The 10,306-nt window shown below is 29.4% G+C and overlaps 1 protein-coding gene across 1 annotated transcript; it reads left to right on the forward strand.

Moving 5' to 3' along the window:
* Positions 1–7,407: 7,407 nt before the first annotated feature.
* LOC114712491 (protein PLASTID TRANSCRIPTIONALLY ACTIVE 14) lies at positions 7,408–10,272 on the forward strand (the record flags this gene model as incomplete). Its single annotated transcript, XM_028897040.1, has 6 exons — positions 7,408–7,610; positions 7,694–7,840; positions 8,388–8,525; positions 8,671–8,796; positions 9,522–9,650; positions 10,228–10,272. Coding segments are annotated over exons 1-6 (645 nt in total), but the record flags the coding sequence as incomplete, so codon positions are not given.
* Positions 10,273–10,306: the final 34 nt, after the last annotated feature.

A 10,306-nucleotide genomic window follows, 5' to 3' on the forward strand; every position in this document is an offset into this window, starting at 1 on the left:
TGGTATTTTACGCTTCTTTTTTTTTTTTTTTTTTCATATAGCTATATGTCATATATTCAAACATTAATTATCGGACTCAATTGAAAGTAACTTTTCAAAATGCTTTTTTTAAGCATTAAGAAAGACTCAAACTCACCAACATAATTTGGATCTAACAGAAGGAGCTGGTTCCTTATAACGTAGCGAACCAAAATTCGAATCCCCACTGAAAGAGATGTCAACATTTAGTTTCTGACAGTACCTTAAACAGGATTACCTCTGATAAAAAAATACCTGTGCTTTGCACAAAAAAAAACACAATGAAAGACTCGGAACTCAAGATTTCGTCTTTAAGCAATCAAATCCCCAACCACTAGTTGATATTAAACTGGTGTAGTTTACTCTTTTTTTTGTCAGAAGAAGTGTAGTTTACATTTTAAATACACATAACAAAGAAATTATGTGAGATTTATTATTAAAAAGAAAAGAAAAGAAAGATTTCCACTCACACATCAAATATATTTTTAGGTGACAAGCAGCGATTTAAATCCAAAAAAGGATTAGAACTTAAACACCTATGATTTCCTATCCTTATTCTACTTCATTTTCAATTTAAATTTCTTTTAAAAAAACTACTACAGTACCATACGTAGACTGAACAATCATAGCCTAAAGTTATGCTTCTTTCTTGTTCTATTTATAAGGCACTTTTAACATGTTTCACATAGATAAAAAAAACCTTAAATTGCAAAATATAACAATTTCCCAACTTTACTTTTATTTAATATATACACTTTCAAAAAAAAACTATCTATACTATAATAAATTAAGAACAATATATATAGTACATTCATGGTAAAAATTTAATGAAGTAATTTATAAATAGGACCAAAAAAATATTTTTTTTCTACCCTATAAATAGGACCAGAGAAGTACGATATAATGTGTCTATTATTCGATACCTACTCAAAGTATTTTCCATCAATTTTGCAATGAGGGGACATGTACATTTTTCCTAAAGCATTATTTTTAGATCCTGTTTGGTACGAAACATTGAAAATGAGGGATTGGGACTGTGATTGCAATTGAAAAAAATCATTAAAATAGTACTTAGCATGAGCAATTGTTTGTTATATGGGATTAGGCAAACCCATAAAGGTGGGATTGGGAAATACCACTCTCTCATGGTATTCTCCAATCTCATATACATGACTTTGGCTAATCTCATATATCAAACAATCTCTTATACTAAACACTCTCTTAATAGATTTTTTCAATTGTCATCCCAATCCCAATTTCTTATTTTCAATGCTTCCTACCAAACGCAACGTTAGTATCCAAGCATGCAACTAGCTTTGATTTTAAAAATTATACTAGCTTTAATTCTTAATATAAAAACTAGATTACTAATTTGTGAATATTAAAAAAATAATTAAGTTAGTTATTTGTAATAAATAAATACTGTCTTCGCTCTGAAATATCCTTAAAAATAATGTGTATTGAAACTACCATTTGATAGAAACTCCTTAAATATACAACCATCATAAGGATTGCTTGGAAGTGAAATGAATAAATATTAGAAATAAAGTATATTGGGATCCTATATTTAAAACCAAATTGAATATCTAACTAATCATTATACTACCTTCTGTCCTAATTATAAGACCCAATTGACTAATTTGAGAAGATTAAGAAAAGAAGTTAAGGTAATTATTTATAATAAATAGGTGTTGTCTTTCCTAAAAAAATCCTTACTGATCAATTATATTAGCTAGAACTACAATTATTAGAAGGACTACCTTGGAAAAAAAATACATAAATATAAGAAACAAAATGGATTGGGATCTTATATTTAGGACCAAAATAAAATTCAAACAGGGTCTTATATTAAGAACGGGAGGTAGTATTAAAGACCAAAGATAGTATAATAAAGAGCCAATAACCTAATAACCTACAGGAAGATAAACGTTACATATTATTCACAGGGTAGAGTGATCAATTAACTCTAATTGATAAGCTTCCCAATTAAACATGAAAAGTAATAACATTGTAAATTATCCTAATAAAATATAAATATTGCTAATTAAAACTGGATAGGTGAGAGATGAGCTCTAGTGTCCATACCAATACCAACTAGTCTCTTGATCGTTTGTCATAAATTTTATGAATGTGGTCAAAATTATTAAAGATTTTCAAAATTCTATCGAGAGTTTCTGTTTTCGCAGCATCGATTAGCATTATTTAAGAAATACTTATATTAATCAGGTTGATAAGAAATAAACTAGCAGTATAAACTGATAGTACAACATTAATTATTTCGTAGCCTTCACACAGTTGGTTTTGTTGTTATTTATTTTTATCCTCATTAGACTATGATTTACGGATCTTTTGTTTCACATGGTCAATGTTTCTTTGCTATTCTTTTTTTTTTTTTAAAACAGATCATCTACTTATCTATATATTGAAATAATAAATCAATGTGAAAATGACCCATAGGTCCTACATAAATAAATTGAATACAAAAATGTCCAAAAAGAATCATATTTATAAGCCAAACTTAACAAATATTCATATGTACTTATAAAATTTATTCACAGTTAAAAACTTGTAGAAAAGTATACTTGTTAGAACTTCTCTATATTTAATTTTCTTACGATGTGTGGGTAGTAATTTTCCCTAAATTTAATAATCATATTGTCTATTTCTCATATTTATTTTGTGTTTGGAGATACTTAAATTTCATGTGGTTCCAAAACACAGTTTTGTTGGAGGCAGTTCACAAAACGTGGTTTAAAGTGGACACAGTTATGAATCAAAGTATGCATCGATGGTTCTGTGGACACTTATGGTTTAAAGTAGTCTACAGGTACCATGTGGAAGCTGCCTCAACAAGATTGGATACGCTAAGAGATATTGGTAGTCCTATCAATCAAAGTGGTCTAAGGAAGTGTTTGAATGAAATCAAATCATGATTTGGAGAATAGCTTCTGAAAAATAGATTTTGGGAGAATAGATTTTGTGAAGAAGTGATTCTGATAAAGTCAGAGTGTTTGGATAGTTGTTATCAGAAGCACTTTTTATATGTACAAATTATTAAAAAAAGCATAAGTTAATATAATAATTACATAAAAAATAGATTTTATAATATATTTTAATTTGAAAGAATAAAATTGTTAATAATATATTTTTGACTAACACAATTAATAATAGGGATAATTAATCTCCAGGTACTTATAGTTTCATCTGATTTTTAATTAGGTCCTTATAAATTTTTTTCTTTTTATCAGCTCCTTTTACTTTCGTGTGTTTTTAATTAGGTCCTTCTATTTTTTTTTCTTTTTATCAGGTCCTTATAGTTTCACTTATTTTTTTAATTAGGTGCTTTGTAGTTTTTAAAAAATTATTTATTAACTTTATTCTTTAAAATTAATTTCATTTTTAAATTAATAATTATATAATTGGAAAAAATAATTAATATAATCATTTAGTAATTAATAAATAATCAGAATAATAATTATACTTAAATATAAATTATTTATAATCATATTTTAATTTTATAAAAATTTATTATTATAATTTGAATTTTATAATTATAAAAATTCGAATTGAAAATAAATAATATATTTGTTTAACTAAAAATTTAAAAGAATATTAACATAAGATTGTTACAATAATTTATTATTTTTAAAATGTTATTATTTGTAAAATAAAAAATAAAAACTACAAGGACCTAATTAAAAACAAAGTAAAACAATAAGGATCTGATAAAAAGAAAAAAAATTATAAGGACTAGAATAAAAATATATGAAAGTATAAGGACCTGATAAAAAGAAAAAAAATTATAGAAACTTGATTAAAAACCAGTTGAAACTATAAGGACTTATATATTAATTATCCCTTAATAATATATAAGATAATATAATTAATAAATAATTAATATGTGTATATATATTTCTAAAATGTAAGATTAAATATGTTTATAGAAAAATAATCGAGAGGTCTTAAAGTCATATTACTGTTGGGATCTACTCTGAGAGGCAAAATTATACTCTCTAATTTGAGTCAAAAATAGAATGAATTCACTTCTTATGAAAACATGATTTTAAGCTCAAAACCATGGTTTTATACCAAAACCGTGATTTTGCTCTAAAACCGTGGTTTGTTGATTTTCCTCCCAGTTTACCAAATTTTTGACTCAAATCATGATTTGGGTCATTTGCCAAACAGGCCCTAAGACTTCTGCTACTTGTGATCTTCTTCGGGTTTATCAAAAAGCTACGAGAATGTTTAGATTGTCGCTGCCTCGCTGGCATAGGAAAAAGCACAGTGCATCCTTCAAAAGCCACGGTGAACATTGCTGTTGATAATTTCTCTCGTTTGGATTGGTATTTTTTTGATATTGACTTATGCCCAAAAGTAACTTTTTTTCCACCACCACTTCTGATTACTTTTTCACCGCACCCCTCCTAGTTTCTCAGAGAGAGAATTATAATGAGGTTCTAAAAAAAAAAAACAGTTGAAAAACAAGTCCTACAAGTTATCATTTTCTACTATAGGACTTGTCATTACAGGCTGTTAAGGTCATTATTAGAATTTTTTGGTAATTATATTTTTCTGTGAGTCTTGATTGTAATTCCCGCTTTCTCATATCCCATTCATTTTTTATTTATTCTTCCATTTTTGTCCTTACTCCTCGTGCTTCTTTGTTTACTGTTGTCCTTATTTGCCTACGTCCTACGTCCCATGTCCTATCAGTGCACATGTCGATTTGGGGTAATGTTATTTTTATTTATATATATTTATTCATTTTATTTGTTGTTATATTATTTTATTTCCTTACATTACTTATTTTATATAATTTTTATTAAAATAATTTGTTTTGTATTTACAATTTTTCCAATAAAATATTTATTTTTTTATTTGTCTAATTTTAATTTTAATATTTTTTTTGAATCATTACATTATATGCGTATACTATTTTTATTTTCTAATTATAGTTTTATTTATTTTTTTAACTATTACCACGTTAAAAACATATAATATACTCCTCGATCCTTAATATAGGACCTAATTATTGAGTTAATTTTGGTCCTAAATATAAGACCTATTTCTCATATTTTTTAATTTTCTCTAAATTACCCTTATGGATATTCTCTCAACTATAATCAAGTAGAAGATGACGAGATGATATTAAGAAAGATGATTATGGTATTTTTAGAAAAACATATCATATTTCTCATAATTAACTAACTTACTTAACTTCCTTAATCTAATCAAATTAGTTAAATAGGTCTTATATTAAATATTGGAGGAGTAAAACATTACTATTCAATAAATTTTATGTCTTTTTTAGTCATTTTACATTAAAATTATAACCTATCTATATGCAATTGGATTTTAATCACATGTTTAGGGAAGCAAATCATTGTGTTCCTATTGATTGGCTCATATTAAGAACATCAATTAGATGCTGAAGCCTTTTCCTGATTACTTCCTAACGGAGTGTAGAAACTTGCTTTTAGATTATTATGTGTTAATCAATCTCTTATTTATAAGCGTTTTATGCGATGTTCACGATCTTAGCTTTATTTTTTTTATTTTTCTTTATTAACTTTAGGGTTATTCTAATATTAGTTTTCTTATAATTTCTTACGATTTTATTTTACTTGACTGACTGTTTGTAACTTTTAAACTTATATTATTTAATATTATTTTATCTTTTTCTTTTAAAAAAAGGTGATCTTTGTATTAAAAGGAAAAAAATGAAAAAACATATTCTAGTTTTATTAATCGTGGAGAGTACTAATTCTCAGTTGCCAAAAGAAAAAAAGAGAGTTATTCAACGTCTCCAAAATATCTATAATTTAAAATTGCATGCATAAGTTTTAAAAAGTTATGAGATGGTTCATGTTATCACCAAAAAAACGTAAAAATAAGATAGTTCGATCATGTTGTTGTAAAAGTTAATGTTATTTAACCAAAATATCCTTAATTAATTAAAAAGCATGTCAAATGGTCGACTTATAATTACTGTTACTAATAAAGATCAACATGTACGTAAAACTGTAAAAAAACGCTTGTGGTAATTATTTTATCAAAAATAACAAATTAAAATATGCTTTTTTAAGTTCATTGTCTGAGGCTGAGCCTCTGTATGTGTGTGATTGTTTTACATACTACCTCCGGTCTTTAATATAAGACCCTGTTTGATTTTTATTTTGATCTTAAATATAAGATCCCAATCCACTTTGTCTCTCATATTTATATATTTTTTTCCAAAGTAGTCCTTCTAACAATGATAGTTCTAGTCAATACACTTGATTTGTAAGGATATTTTAGAAAAAACAACACCTATTTAGGACAAATAACTAACTCAACTTACTTCTTTAATCTCTTCTAATTAGTCAACTGGCTCTTATAATTAGGACCAGAGATAGTATATTACAAAGAGGAATCAGCCATTGCATATTACATACATTAATACAATTTAAACTATTTGAACGTTAATTACCAGAAAGTTGGTCCCTAAACTTCCATCCTCGAATTCATTATTGTTTATAAAAAGAAAATGAAATTAGTCCAGAATATAGAAGCATTGTTGGTTTTTTTTTATAACAAAAATTTGTACCATTTAAAAGCTTAGCGTTGGGATAGCTAGAAACGTTGTTCCTACACCCAGAAAAACTAGAAACTGTTTCGGATACCCAAAAAAAAAAATAAAAAGAAACGTTGTTAGTAAATATAAGGAAGAAGATGAATAATTATGTTTGTTTTTGCAGCAGAAAGGGGAGAATACTAAAATCACGCTGTTCAAAATATTAATTAAATTTAATTAAAAATAATAAATATGTAAGATATAATATGTATTTTTACAATTATACTTTTGTTTGTAAAGAGCACAAGACAAATAATGAGTGAAAATTTGTTACAAAAAGGTAATAAGTGACATATATTTAATAGGAATAAAAAATAAAAATATTAATTTAAAATTTTAGACACAAATTATTATATTGAGGGACATGAGATAGACCTCATAAAACACATCTAGAAATATTACATTCGGTCTTTAATATAAGAGTTAGTTTGATTTTAATTTGATTCTAAATATAAGATTTCAATCTACTTGGTCTTTTATATTTTTTTTAAAATAATTTTTGTAATAATTGTATATGTTAAAAGTTTTATCAAGTAATAGTTTCAGCTAATCACATGATTTGTAAAGATATTTGAGCAAAAATAACATATTTATTAAAAAAAAAAACTAACTTTATAATTTTTTTAATATATTTAAATTAGTTAATTAATTTTTATATTAAGCCGCGACGACAGTAGCAGTGAGGATTGCCTAAAGCAAATACAGCAAAAACACAGAAAGAATGGGAACTAAAATATGTCCGAGAAATCAGAAGCAGGACACACTCTCCGGGGAGAAAAACCGGATAACGTTCTTTCAGTTTTTCTTCTTTCTTTCATGGTGCTGCTGCTGCTGGTGCTATCATCTCACTAACCACTCGGTGGAGCGCATTTTATGCGCTTAGATTTCCACTCTCTTCAATCCCTTTTCATTTCCAATGGTTTCTTCTTGGCCTCTCTCTCAGCCTACCAGTCACAGCTTCTTCTCTAAAACCCAGGTTCAGTTTCCTTCTCTTGTTCTTCTCTTTCCATAACTCTCAATCTCAAGTTTTTCATCAATTTTGGGTTTCACTTGAAGCAGTTGAGAGGATTTGGCCATGGCTCTCGGCGACCCAGCTTCTCATTTTGCCGCGACTCCGAAAGCAAAGTTCGACCCATCAAAGCTTTGGTTGATTCAGCCCCATTCCCCTTATTCCAACCTCCCAAAGTTGAAGAGTCGTCGTCTGAGGTAAATTCCAAACCTTATTTCACTTATCCTTTCATCGGTTGTGCCCAATGGCACGGCACTTTAACGGCGGAGCTGTGTCTGACACACGTATCGCAAAATACTTCAACTTGCATTTATACATTTGAGCATTATAGAGTTTGTTGTGTTTATTCGTGCTAGTATCAGGCTTTCTCAGTTGTTGATATGGAATAATAAGTGGGACCTGTCTGACTCCAGTAGCTCAGAGTGAGTGAATTAAGTTTTATTGTTGTTAGCAAGTTAACTTTTTCCACCATTAGTTCTTGGGAGTCTTTAATTTTGATACAACTAGACTGTGGTTTTGTCCTTTGTACGAAGAGCCACGCTATTTATGCCATGACTAGCATGGTATAGCTTCCTATAGATTTTATACTATATAGATATAGATTTTGGGAAGCGACTAGAAGCCCTGGCTGGACTATACTGTCTCAGTTAGCAGAGTAAATTTTGTTGCCATGTGTTGTTTAGGGATCTTCACTTTTAGTTAAAATTGAGTTATGGCTTCATGGAAATTCTTTCGTTCCTGCAGTTGGAGCCAGCAGACCCTGATTTCTACAAGATAGGTTATATTCGAAGCATGCGAGCTTATGGAGTTGAGTTTAAGGAAGGGCCTGACGGTTTTGGTGTGTATGCTTCTAAAGATGTTGAACCTCTTCGCCGACCCAGGGTGTGTAGCTTTTAGCATGTGTACAGCTGTAATTTCTGGCACATGAAAAACTAGCTGTACATATAGCAAAATTCAGGGAACCTATGATCTGGCCATAGTCCAAATTCATTTTCCATATTGATGTCAATTGTACTTGCTTGAGCAGGTTATAATGGAAATTCCTCTTGAATTGATGTTAACCGTGCGTCAGAAGCTCCCATGGATGTTCTTCCCTGATATAATTCCAGTGGGACATCCAATATTTGATATTATCAACTCAACAAATCCAGAGGTACTTTCAATTCTTTTTCAAGACAGTAATTCAGAGCTAAAATGAACATACTGAAGTTTTTGTTTGTTTATATATTATAAAGCAGCCATATCTTAAAGTGGCCATGTTAATTTTAAGATCAAACAGAGAATCTAACGTAAAATTTAGATTGGTTGTCAAGGAGATTCATGGTATTTTATATTGGAAGTCTTACAGACTTTCAATGTGTGACAAATGTGTCATACCCCAAATCTGAACCTTTTAAACTCCTCATTCAATGAACTCCCTCCAAAGAAAATCACAATAGATCTCATCCTATATTTGTAGCACCCTGAACTATTATTCTTGTAAAAATCTGTATTTCTTAATACTGGGTTTTAGTCTTCCATTCATAATTTATTTTGGCTTCTTTCCTAATATAGATCGGTCATTAATTTTCAAGTTAAGCTTTTTCCCCTTTAAGTCCTTTATAAACTTCCTACTTTTAAATATGTATGGATACATGTCATTGGCGTATGGTGTGTGGCATCCATACTTGACATGCTGACATCCCTAAGTGTGTCCTTCCTTCATAGTTTGTGTATGACTGTAACATCTTCTTATCAGTTTATCACTTATGTTATTGATTGACTGATTGTTGAATATGGTCTGTCTCAGTTCCATGAGCAATAGCACCTGCGAAGTTAAAATATGCTCCTGCTGGTTCAGGTTATCTTAATTCTAATTGCATGACTCTTTTGTGGCAGACAGATTGGCACCTTAGGTTAGCATGCCTGCTGTTATATGCAATGGACTGTCAGGAAAACTTTTGGCAGTTGTATGGTGACTTCTTACCCAGTGCTGATGAGTGCACTAGCTTACTTCTGGCGAAAGAGGTGAGTACCACCTGTTTTATATTATTAAACCTTTATTTGATAATATTTTAAATTAGATGAATCCCTTTCTTGAGTTAGTGTGAATATGACAATCGTGCTGAATACTGATTAAAAATTGACGTCAGTGTCTGATGGATGATTGTAATTCTGAAAATTAAAGAGAAGAGGGAGAAAGGGGAATGGGAAGTGAGGACAGAGAGATTGAGAGAATAGGAGAGAGAGAGTAGGAGTCAGAGAAAGAGAAGAGTCAAGAAGGTTCTGAGTAATGCGCAAGTTTATTCAGCATTTATCTCAGGCAATACAATCCGAGTATTGTTCTATTTAGAGGCCTAGGTCCCTAACGGCTAGTTCTTAACCGTCACACCTAACTTCTATATTATTATGCAACAGTGCCACACTTTTAACATGCTGGATTGGAAGTTTTTAACGTTTCAAGTTTTCTTTTCCATTTATTCTTTTCTGCATTGATGTTGAATCATGTCATCACACTGAAAATTAATTTTTGTTACTTATCCACGTTGTTTGATAAGTGGGCCTATCTTTTGGACACTCTGCTTTAATTGATTCCTCTTTTCAGTTGCATTTGATGGGTGGCTTCATCAATGATTTGAATGTAAGAGTCGTGCCAGCTAATCTTACTATGAGATTGCATTTGG

This window comes from Neltuma alba, unplaced genomic scaffold (assembly GCF_004799145.2).
Source record: "Neltuma alba isolate B1F8T4 unplaced genomic scaffold, ASM479914v2 tig00001828_pilon, whole genome shotgun sequence".
Classification (NCBI taxonomy): Eukaryota; Viridiplantae; Streptophyta; class Magnoliopsida; order Fabales; family Fabaceae; genus Neltuma; species Neltuma alba.